This window comes from Eubalaena glacialis, chromosome 2 (genome assembly GCF_028564815.1).
Source record: "Eubalaena glacialis isolate mEubGla1 chromosome 2, mEubGla1.1.hap2.+ XY, whole genome shotgun sequence".
In the NCBI taxonomy this organism is placed as follows: domain Eukaryota; kingdom Metazoa; phylum Chordata; class Mammalia; order Artiodactyla; family Balaenidae; genus Eubalaena; species Eubalaena glacialis.
The window spans coordinates 34120812-34132988 of NC_083717.1; the positions used below are offsets into that span (position 1 = coordinate 34120812).

At 50.4% G+C, this 12177-nt stretch overlaps 1 protein-coding gene across 6 annotated transcripts in view; it reads left to right on the forward strand.

Moving 5' to 3' along the window:
• The window catches only part of ARNT2 (aryl hydrocarbon receptor nuclear translocator 2), a 198052-nt gene that overhangs the window by 48353 nt on the left and 137522 nt on the right, over nucleotides 1-12177 (forward strand). For all 6 annotated transcript variants that reach the window (XM_061179804.1, XM_061179805.1, XM_061179803.1 and 3 more), the window contains 2 exons: nucleotides 477-591; nucleotides 7480-7527. In XM_061179804.1, the coding sequence (XP_061035787.1) occupies nucleotides 477-591; nucleotides 7480-7527 (163 nt within the window). The remainder of the gene's footprint in view (nucleotides 1-476; nucleotides 592-7479; nucleotides 7528-12177) is intronic.

Genomic DNA, 12177 nt, shown 5'->3' on the forward strand with positions numbered 1-12177 from the left:
AAATTTAGAGAGGGGAACAGACTTTCCGCTTGAACACAGATGCCCAGGGTGAGGACCGAGCATCAGTGGTGGTGCTGCAGGGGATTGGCTCTTTTGGTTCTCTGGGTTGGCCCCATGTGGGCTACCAGTAGTTGGGACCCGCAGTGGAGTCCTTCCCCTTAAGCTTTGGCCACATGCCTGGTTTCCTGAACGTCTTACCCGCCTCCAGGTGACAGGAGACAGGAGCTCTTTATGAAAGCTAAGTTAGCTGCGCGAACTCTTTTTTTACCACCTAAACTAAGTATGGGCATACTGCCCAGGGATATCCTTTTCCAGACGGGAAGGGCTCAGCTGTGTCACGTGACTAATGATGGGCCCAGGACCCAGGTCCCTGGATTCTCCTCCCAGGTGGTGCTTTTGGTCTGCCGGACAATCTTCTTGCTTATTCCTGGACTTTTCTGGCATTAACAAAACCTCTTATCTTTGCTGAATTGCAGAAATGGCTTCGGACATCCCTGGGTCGGTGACATTGCCCGTTGCCCCCATGGCAGCCACTGGACAGGTGAGGATGGCCGGGGCCATGCCCGCCCGCGGAGGAAAGCGGCGTTCTGGGTAAGCAACCTCGGTGGTTCCAGGAATTGGGCTTAATACATGTTGAGCAACACTCTTGACCTGTTAGGAAAATATTGTCTCTCCCCCTCCTGGAGAATAAAAGCTCAGCAGTTTGCATCCTGTTTAGATTTTGCAAGATTCCTAGCTATGCATGTGATTTGCCTCTAAGTGTTTTTGCCTCAGCACCCAGCTGGGGACTTCTGTTTGCTTGTCCTTGTGGTGAGAATGGCTCTGTGATCCTGCTGGGCTTTGCTCAGGCCATCTCTCTGAGGGAGGGGGCTTACCCATCCCTCTGCCTGAGCCCACCAGCCGGAGGGCAGCCCTGCAGGTCGAGCTTCAGCCCCTGTGGGCAGCAAAGATCCCTCTGGTGCTTTCTGTTCTTTGCTCCGTCTACCCGTCTTTGCTAGGTGGTGTGCAGGAATTCCTTTCCAAAAAACTGGCTCTAGCCCAGCACCTAAAGTCTGGGCAGCTTACATTGTAACCTGCTCTGCCAGTAAAGTTGGTAACAGTGTTAAGTTCTGGTGGGACCAGAAAGACCATCATTCTTAAGCTGATGGAACCCAAAACGGCATCTACTCATGATGTATGGTGTCTGTAGCTGTTCAGAGATCTACGAAACCGATCAACCAACACAGATCCCTGCAGGAAAAACATAACCGACATTTTCAGACTCTGTATATCAACCAACCCCTTTCCTTCATTGAATCAATTTTATTTTCAATGAAATATTTGATGGACAAATATTTGATAGACAAATACTTTCATGAAATAGAATAGACATTGAAATAGAACGAAATATTTGATAGACAAATACTTTCATGAAGTAGAATCAATTTTTCCTATTAAAGCAATTTCCAATAACCCAGGTCTCCCCAGGAAGACAAGGATCCGGGCTCATTTGTAAAATGGTCCATCATTTTAAACCTAAGAGTTGCTTTTAAACCAGTGTGATTCTTAAAGGGGGCTGGGGGAGGGGGAGCAGGTATGTTATGAGGATCTGGAATGGAACGGAGTAGGATGAAAAAGCCCCTTCAGCATTATAATTTGAGATGGTGAAAAGACTGCTGTGTGTGTAGTAGTCTTGAAAAGAAGGGCTAAGATTTTGGTGATTAGTGAGAGGGTAATGGAGTCTGATTCCCCAGCTTTCTCCCCTCGGTTCAGCTCGCTCCCCTCCAGGGTGCTGATGCAGTCATTGTTCCTTCCAGCGGGACCAGCAGAGCTCTCAAGAGCAGTGTGGTGCCTGGGGCAGAACTCCTGAGATCAGCTTTATAGTAGGAAGCAGCCTGCCCTAGGGCTTACTACAAACCCAGACATCCTATTTTAACCAGCTATTCTTGCCAACTAGGTGCTAAGCTCAGTGGAGTGTGGGTTGTTGAAAGAATGCACTTGATATCAACATATCAACTTACTGAATTTTTTTTTTAAATGCCAGGCCTTTCAAAAATGATTTTAAATGTCTGTGCTTACTAACTTCCATTCCCTGGGGACAGAGCCTCATTGCTGGCCCAATCCTTTTTAAGAAGAGGAAGCACAGGACTCTTTTCTTTTTTCTGTATATTTAAAATTTTTTTTTTTAGAATTTTAGAATTTTATTTTATTTATTTTTTTATACAGCAGGTTCTTATTAATTATCCATTTTATACATATTAGTGTGTACATGTCAATCCCAATCTCCCAATTCATCCCACCACCACCACCCCCCGCCACTTTTCCCTCCTTGGTGTCCATACGTTTGTTCTCTACATCTGTAGCACAGGACTCTTTGATGCAGGAAGGTAGGCTGGGCCAGGGCCAAGGACAGGCAGAGATGCTCGGGCCCAGTATTTGCGGGCTGAGGAGCCCCCTCCGTGCAGGGGAGGGGTCGCTGAGCCTCTGCCAGGAGTCTCTGCCACCCCTCCCGCAGGGTGTGTGCTGGGCCTACGCTTTGCTCAGGGCTGGGCTGTGGCGAGCTGAGGCTACTCCCCTCCGTGGCCTCCGAGTTCCTGGCATCCAGACTCTGACTTCTGCTTGCTGCCTGAGCTGATGACCGGACAGTGGACTCGGTCTCCTTTCTGAAGAGGTCCTCCGGGCTGCCCCTTTCCCTACCAGGTCACACATACACGGCGTGACACTGGAGGTGGAGGGGGACCTGGGGTGGACTGAGACAGAGCCCAGAGGTCACTTCCACTTAGAAGCAGGGAAGCACCACTCCAAGCAAAGAAACCAGAGATTCAAGGGGACGAACAGCAACTGCTGGCACGCTACCCAACCAGCAGGATGAGGGCCCGCGCCTCCGAAAGGCAGATCAAGGAGCCGACCTCCTCCAGGGGGCTCGTCCTTTATTCTCCTCATTTTTGGAGCCCCTGCACCTGCCTCCTTTTCCCTGTCAGAGGGAAGAGCAGGCAAACCGCGCTCCCTCCTGCTAAGCCCCTGTGACTGAGGGATGTATCCTCTGCGTCTCAGCAAGGAAACCGCCATTTTTACAGGGCAGTTTCCATAGTAACTCTCACATCTGGTATTTTTACGTGTTTTACTGAAATTCTGTGATGGAGGCCACCGCGGTTGTAGAGCAGCCACAGCAGCGATAACGCTCCGCTGACCACAGCCTGCACGCTCAGTCCTGACGGAAGGCACATTCATCAAAAAGCAGGTCGCCCCGCTGCGGCGCCCATCCCTGTACCATGGCGCATTTACGCACGCTCCCCCGTCACTGCCGCGGTGCTCTTCCTCCTCCTCCTCTCCGAGACTGTGGGGCACAGCTGGAGACACGGGGAGGGGGAGAAGGAGAGAGCAAAGGAGTGGGGGGTTGGGAGAGGTAAGGACCTGCCTCCCGCCCCCTATTCCCTGCCTAGGTCTTCCCGCTCTGACCTGGTGATTCCGGTGGAGGGACGTGTCCCAGATTTCCAGGATGACCACCCAGCTCTAGTGTTTCAGAGCCAAGTAGAACTGACCCCTCGTGGGGTTTGGATACCCCGGGCCACATGCCCGGCCCAGCGCCGTGGATCCTCTGATGAATGCTCGTCCCACTCCCCTGACGGCTTCCCCAGTAAGCATCTTAGCAAGCAGCGTGCTCTGCTAGCAGTTGGGACAAAGGTGAGGGTTCAGAAGTTTCAGATTCTTTGAAAAGTGATTCCACATGTGTGGCAGAAGTGACCAGAAGCAAGTCACCTGAATTGCATTTTTGTAGAGCACTCCCTGATCCCAGTGAGGGGGTGGGACGGCATGGGGGACATCCACAGGGCACACTTGGTGCTTTTCAAGTGACAGGGGAAGTGGCTGTCATTAGGCTGTGCCCACCCCCAGAGTCAGCCCTTGTTGGGGAGGGAGGGTGAGGGTAGAGGGGACTGGGTGTACCAGCCCCTTCCCACTGCCTTGGAGTCAAATGCTGGGCTTCTAAACATCGTCATTGGAGGGAAATTATTTCCAAATTGTGTGCAGCCAGTAGGTCAGCGTTTGCCTGCAATCTAACCCCACGGCTGCTGGAATGTGGTTGAGTAAAAGACATATTACATAAGCAGATGTTTTGCTTGGTTCGAATTTCTGCAGTAGTGTTGCTGTAGCCCCAGTCAGCTGGCCCAGGCCCTGAAGGAAGGGTGTTGGCTGGCACCCGTGTCACTTCTCTTTTTGTCAGCAGCAGCTTCACGCTGGCCTGGGGTCGCTCCTTTGCTGCACTCTAGAACCAGCCTTCTTGGCACGGCCTCTCATCTTCTCTCATAAGAGCATAAGTGAATTATTTGCTGACTCATATTTGATGATGCATTATTATTATTATGCAATCGCTGTTAGGCAGATCCGCATCACTCACTCTTAACTAGCTGCAAGCTCAGAAATGCTTTTCACGGCTTTTTATCGAGGTTAGAATTCATGCTCAGCAACAGTAAAGTGAGGTAAAATGCATTCTCAGCCCACCTTTCGAGGACTCTTATATCATCCACTTATTGTACCGAATTCTTTAAAGTGAATACAATAGGACTTAAAAGTCATATTTTAATTTCTCTCCTTTATTATCCAGATGCTTAAGTATAATAGAGACACATAAAAGACATAAAACAAAGGATGATTTACTCAGAGTTTTTATAGCAGAAGAAATAAGCATAGCTATTGTAGTTGTATTTAAAGTGGAACATTTGAATTGGTGACAGGAGACCCAAAGGCAGCGTCTTGGCAAGTGCTCCTCCGAAAGATCCTTCTGTCTTCAGAAGTTGAATTTTTTTCTGTGTAGCTGATGAGCAGTGAGACCGCTTTGGGGTCAAGTGAGTTACCCTGAGGATCTGAACGGTCGTTTGTGTCCTGATTTCTCTCCTGAGTTCACGCCCGCATTATGCATTTCAAAATTCCTAGATGTGATTGCAGCACACGTGTGATCACACGCTTCCACAGGTGGGAAGGCACAGTTTTGTGGTCCCTAAGTTTTCATAGCCAAATCCTGCTTCCTAAGTTTTCAGCAGACTTCAGAAAACTCTGGCTCCAGAGCCTGGCCGTCCCTCTCTTACACTCTCTGCTCGACTGGGCTGAGCTGATCCAGACTGGGACCGTTTACCGTATGGCTTGCTTCCCCATCCGTGTGCTGCATGAGGGTCAGGTAAAGAGCCCAGCTGTCCTTAATGAAAACTCGGGTGACCAACCGTCCTGGTGGGCCCAGGGCTTTCCCAGTTTTAGCACTGAAGCCCAGTTCCTCCACAGATCCCCACATTCTGGGAAAACCAGGACAGTTGGTCACCCTAAATACCCCAAAAATCGTGCAGCCTGAGGAGGGAAGGCTGACTAATAAATTGTATCTTGCAGGAGCCAGCTTATCAGACTCATATCAACTTGACCTGAAAGGCATTTTAAAGATAACTGTACATCTCGCACCCACTTGAGGTGTTGCTAAATGCTTGCATAAATCCATTAGAATTTTGAAAATGCGAGTTCTTTTTCTTAACACTAGTCTGTTTTTGACAGCCCAGGGGTGTTAACTAACCTTCATGTCTGCAGCAAAGTCGCTCTTACCCGTGATGAACACTGGGTGGCAGTGTGGTTCTGTAGCTCTGCAAAGGCCCAGAGGCTCTGGGAGCAGGATTTTTGGTGCTATCTCCCAGATGTAATTTTTCAGGAAAGGTGAGGTGATGGCTTAGTAGCTAAGCAGTATATTGATGACTCTACCTCATTTAGAAAGTCGTGCGTTCAGCCCCCATTTTCCCACAACATAGGCAACTCTGCAGCTGCTGTCTGGTGCCCGGCTGCCCAGTCTGCATTGTAGGTGGTGCATGTCTGTCTCCCCCAGTGGTGTTTTAACTCTACTTTCCCTTTCTTATCACTTTTCTTCCCCGTCTTCCCTCCTCTTTGTGCAGAAGTATTTTTGTTAACATTGCTGTCATCTCTCCCAGTTACGTAACTCCTTTTGTTCTTTTATTCCAAGCAGCCAGTGCAAGCCCTGGTGCCTGGAAATCAGGGATTCCAAATTGGCAGGGGATCCCATCAAGTCAACTCAGATTAGAACTCTGGCCACACTGCACATAAAACAATACAAAAATAAACATGTGATACCATTTTAAAGAAGACAATGTTCCTTGGCCCTATGTCATCACAGTCCCTAGGTCCCCCAAGTAACCCCAAAGCCTAGAGAGTACGATTTATCTCATTAGGGGCCTCTCCCATGTGCTTGTCCAGTGGTGGCTTTTCCTATGCAACTGGCCATTTCCTGGTGGCCTGGGTGCCCTGTGCCTTACCCCATCACCCATTACCCACTGGGGCCCCCACCCTGAGAGCTGAGGGGGGGATCACGTTCCCTGTGACGCCAGCAGCCCTGGCATATGTAGCTGTGGTCCTAGAGCACACCCGCCATTCTGGTGGCAAGCTTTTGGCCGCCAGGCAGGCTGGCCTCCCTTCTGCTTGGGGTCCACGGGAACTGTGTCCCACTTAGTCCCTCAGTCCCCCTGAGAACAAGATGGGGGATGCAGTGGCTCTGAGGCGTTCTTCCCCCAAGGAATCCCACTTCCCCCAAATGTCCAGGAGAGCCAAGACATCTGTACTATTTCTGTTTTGTTCCCGAAGACTCTGGGTACACCTTAAATAAGTACCTGCTCTGCTCTAACATCTTCAGGAGTAAAATTAATTGATATTAGAGAGGACTGGTTTTTTTTGTTTGTTTTTTGAGGAGAGTTTGGGATATCAGTTAAAGAAATATCTATCAAAACTTTTTGTTTTATGTGTATTTGGAGAGGCCCAGTAAAGTGGGAATCTTGAGTATTTATTTGGTGAGTTTCAATAAGCAGACAGCCACTTTGAGTAGCTTGGGCCCCAAACGACTGTTTCTCCCACACACCCATTTACTTGGACCTGGAGTTTATAGGATAATGGCCTTAAATGCCCTTTCCCTGTTGACTCATCCAGACCAGCCAAGTCCTCACATGGCACAACCAGTAGTATGTGTTCTTTTCCTCATAATCCCTTCATTGCCCTTAAAACTTCCTGTTTTTGAAACCCTCTTGAGCTTTCTCAGTCTGTTAATATACCACAAAATAAGTTAAAGAAGGAAGTCTCCTTGTGGAATAAATGGTGTGGAGGGGAGCAGGTATCCCCAAAGGTGGTGGGAGATAAGGGGTGTTGACTTTTCCAGCACAGCCTGAGCAACCCACTGGCAGCCTGTATAGGGTTCTAGAAGGGTTCGAGTTGATATTCCAGCACTTTTGCAGAAGTCCTCAATCATATAATTAATGGCACTGCTACTGTAGACCTTTCATTCTGCCCTTTCTTGTCTTGAACCTGTACAATGACTGTGTAGAGATACTGTTTTTTGCACTGCCAAGGGTTGGGATTGTTGGAGAGCAATCTGACCAAATAAAACCCCCTGTGTGCCACCAGCTCATGTGTCCAGTTAAATGTCCTACCTATAATGAATGCTCACTCGTGATCTTGACTTTTCAGAATGGACTTTGATGATGAAGATGGAGAAGGTCCCAGCAAATTTTCAAGGTGAGTTTATTTTATGTTCCCTAGATTTAAAGAAGCCAAGAGCCATTTATCACCTCATTGGGACCTACAGGGGTTTAAATGTCTTTTGTCATTGAAAAAAAGCCATTGCCTTATTCTGTGCCAGTATTTGGCCCAGGGACAGGTAACTATTAGCAAACCTGCCAACACCAGCCTGGATGATCAAAAGTTAAGTAACAAGTTATTAACTCTGTTAGCTTTTTAAATTAAATACTGACTGCCAGTTTTAATGGATTCTTTTTTAAAAGACAGACCTAAAGTTCAAGTTTAGAAAAACAATCAAGATAAAGCCTCTTTTTCTACCATGGAAAATAAGGAGAAATATAAGAAACCTGGGTGGCCCTGTTCTGGATGCAGGATATAAAACTGGACCTTAAGTTCCTAAGAGCTGTAGCACTCACTGGCCACATGACAGCATCTCTAACTAGGCTCTGTGGGGCTGTCCTGAGAACAGACCGCCTCACAGAAGGATACTGGCCCGTGGGAGCCGGTGGTGGTAGATGTACCACATACATGAAGGACAAGGCAGGCCCAGCCCCATGGCTCCTTTTTTTTTTTTTTTTTATTTTGTTTAAGTTATGAGAGGAAGTTTGGCAACATGGAGAAAAGGGCAAAGATCATTCCATCAGTCTTAGCAAAATGCCCATCTGTACTCAGTTTACTTATGGAAGGGCCTGCCTTGACATTCCTCCCCCGCTGCCCCATCAAAGCATTCCTAATTCTTGGTTGTTGATGCATTTGAAAACGTACCCCAGGTTACGGGTACCTTTCTCCGGTATGCACAGTCCACAGTTTGGATTGACAACCTTGGTTATTTTATAAAAGTTTTTAGCAGAATGATGTCCGTATTGAGCCCCGGACCCATGGCCTCCCCCAGTTTGCTCATCCCCACGGCAGTTACTTTGGGTTGGGTACCTTTTACCCGTGTTGTGGGTGTGGATCGAGCACCCCTTCCCAAATCCAAGAGGAACATGCATCTCGTTCCTATTCCTGGGCTTCTTGGCGTCTCCAAGTCCATCGAAAGTCTTGTCACTTGAGACGCTTTCCTCCCCGAGAACTTTGCCTTCCATCCTACCCCCTCCGCTTGGGTGAGAAGGACAGAGAAGGTGGAGCACGCTTTGACCTCGAATGACCCCGGAGTTTCTAATCAAATCAAGACACGAGTTTCAACAACAAAAGCGTGTATTATTTTTCCCTTGGTGCAGACAGAACCCCAGCTTGGATGTCCACCCATTTCTTAGGATAAGTTTTAATAGCAGGGAGTGCTTTGTTCCCGAAAAGAGAGCTAGCCTCGGAAATAAGAGCACACACATCTCCCCAGCCTAGTTTGTACTCGGCTTACACAGCCTCCCTTTACAAGGAAACGATGACCTGTGATTTCTCTGGATCAGAATTCCCCTTGAGATAACATTCCATAGCATGTTGACCTCAGGAAATGATGGTTCCTGGGTCTCAGAACAGAGGGAGGAAGAGAGACGAGGAGTGACGTTTGTTTGACATGGAAGATCAGTGTCAGTGATGAAATAACAGTGCAGGGACACAGAGAGCTCATTGTCTGAGGTCCCATCAGGAAGAAACAGAAACCCTAGACTCTGTGAAACTGTCTTGTAAGCCCGCCAGTGAGTCAGGTTGTACATAGTCAGGGTTCAAACCTAGGCTTCTGGGAACCATATCCTTTCCCCTGCACATGGAAAATACGAGGGAAAGATGGCACATGCTTCCAACATACACTGGTACCCGCGGAAGCCTGGGGCCACTTCAGCGTGTGACCGTAGGAGAGTTGATGGACCTGTCAGCTGGTGGGGGCATCTGAGCGGCTCTCAGTTGGGGAGACGACTGAGTCTACCGTGCCCTACGCTTTGCCAGCTGTTCTGGCAGCCGTCCAGGAGAGGGTCGGAGAGACTGCTCCAGGCTGTCTCCTGCCAGTGGCGGGCATGGCATGCCTCGGGGCCACTTCTGTTTCCTGCTCCTGTGCTTACAGTCAGCCTAGGGAGCCCTTGGGCGAGGCCCTGGAAGAGAGGGTGGCTGAGATATGAACATCTCACCAGCAGAATTTGCTGTCTCAGAATCCGGCCAGGGTGCTAGGCTGTGATTTCTGTCCCCCTGCTGTGTGTGCAGTCAGCTTTCCCAGGTCTTCTCAAGGGTGGTCCCAACTTCAAATGTCCGACCTATCGTCAGACGTCGTGTCTCAATTTTTGATATGGGAAATGTGGTCACAGTCACATAGGAGGTAAATCAATTGGGTTTGGTTCCTGCCTGATCACAGCAGGTCTCAGGAAGAACAAGGTAGTAGCCATGAAGCTGCCCACGGCCACCTAACCACACACATGCACACGCGCGCACATGTGCGTGTGTGCACCCAGCCACTGCACACAGGTACACACATAGGCGCGCGCACATGTGTTTCAGGGCCAGAAATGCCCTGAGGCCCGCTGCACCGTCCCCAGGCCTCAGCCCTCCTTCCCACACACGGTTCCTGCCGCTCTGGGGGCTGTGACACGCAGGACAGGGCTCTGCTGACCCTGGATGCTCCCCACCTCCCGCACAAAGTCACGGGCAACCTGGTGGGCAGAAGCCAGTCAGCAGGGGCTGAGGATCGTACTGGGGGATGCAGAATTGAAGCCCGGGGGAGACACCTCGTTGAGCAGCTTGGATGTGGATCAAAAAGGAAGAGGGCATTTGGGGTTTGGGGAGGGAGACCACTCTTAAGGATGGGAAGACCATGAGCACGTGTCCGTGGGGAGGGGGAAGAGGGAGTATAACCGGGGATTTGGAAGGTTCTGGAGTGGGGTTGGGGAGAGGTGGGTCAAGGGAGTGGAGAAGGGGAGAAATAGACCCAAGCCCAGCAGGAGGACCACCCATCCTTGGCCGCAGAGCAGGGGAGCTGCAAGTGTAGCTGAGCGTGATGCTGCTGGGTGTCCGGAGCGTTGAGGGGTTCATTCTGATGGTTCCTCCTCTCTGGTTAAGCAGCGGCCGTGTGCTGTCAGGGGCAGAGGCTTAATGGTGCACCTGAGAGAGAAGTTTGGGATGCCTGGGTGGACGAGATGTACGAACTGTAGACCCCACACCTAGCACACTGTGTTAATGTGCGGTTTTCCCCCAGCAGCGCCCAGCTGGTTGGATACAGGGGAATGCAGACGGCCTGTGCACTCAGGCCCGGGGGGTCCAGCAGGGGCAGCAGAGGGGCGGGGCAGCGAGGTGGTTGATGTTGATGAGAGCGCCGTTGAAGAGGCGCTACAGGTGCAGCTGCAGAGGGAAGAAAGGCCAGGAGCAGGGAGAAACGAGGGTTGATGACCTGGAGGAACATGGAGGGGAGTAAGCTCGAATACAGCTCGTGCCACCCCACGTTCGTGGTCTGCAATTTCAGTCGGGGTCTAACGTTTTTACCTCCCTTTCCTCCGTTAGCCTCCTTGGAATTCAAGCCGGGGCATCCCAGACTTCCCTCTTGGGCACACCTGTAAGCCTCTGCCCACTGCAGATGAACGAAGAATCTGCTTTTGTGGGAATCTGAGGGTGCTGGAGAAGCAGCGGGTGTGTTCACAAAGTGGGGAGTCGCAGCTCTGGGAGAGGTCGGCCGAGGCTCGGGGGTGGGGGGATGGCTGCTGGAGAAGAAGGGGGACGCGGAAGGTGGTACAGCCGGGCGGGCTGGTGCAGGTCCCTGCTGTCGGCGTGGGCGGCCGATGGGGACGGTGACAAGGAGCCTGGAGGGTAGTCGAGACGAGTATGTGGGAGCGTCAGAGGAGTGGGCGTTCAGAGCCGGCCTTTCTTCCCAGGCTGGGCTCCACCTCATGCCTCTGGGAATTCCAGTTACCAAGTCATCCTCCTGTCATCGGATGGGGGTGAGCTCTCCATCTCCGGGAAAACTGATGATACACCAGAAAGTGTTTCTCCGAAGATGAACCTCCCGGGCGGGGGTGAGTGGGGCTGGACCCGCCTTCGGGGAGGCCAGCGTGAGCCCCTCCCTGACCCCGTCCCCTCACAGACAGCCCTGGTCTCCCTGGGAGGCGCTCGCAAATCCTGCCCAGCGGATCCTGCATCCCTACACTCGAGGAGAGGCCAGAACTCTTCCATCATGCTGAGCGGTTCAGGGTTCTTCCTACTTTAATGCCCCCTTGGTGGATAATCTAGTGAGTCCCAACGTCTCCTCTTGTGCCTGCAGCTGGGCTCAGTGGCGTCTTTTTTTTTTTTTTTTAATTCTTTGTTGTTGTTGTTGTTTTGTTTTTTTCATTTTGGCTGCGCTGAGCAGCATGCGAGATCTTAGTTCCCTGACCAGGGATCGAACCCGTGCCCCCTGCATTGGTAGTGCCGGAGTCTTAACCACTGGATGGCCAGGGAAGTCCCTCAGTGGCGTCTTGAATACTGTTTCATACACAGGACAGCTGGCATCCCAGAGCTGTCATCAACAGAGTCAGCTTTACACACCATGCTCTCTGTGTGACTTACATATATGTACATACACGTGTACGTGTATGTGTGTAATGTTCATTAAAGCAGAAGAGTGGAAACATGAAAAATAGAGATCTTTTAAAATGTTGGGTTTATATCTTAGGAACAACCAAGTGTTCACTCGCAAACCTTTCATTTTTGTCGCTACGTGCTATCAACCTGATTTTTGCCATGTTTACACTCATT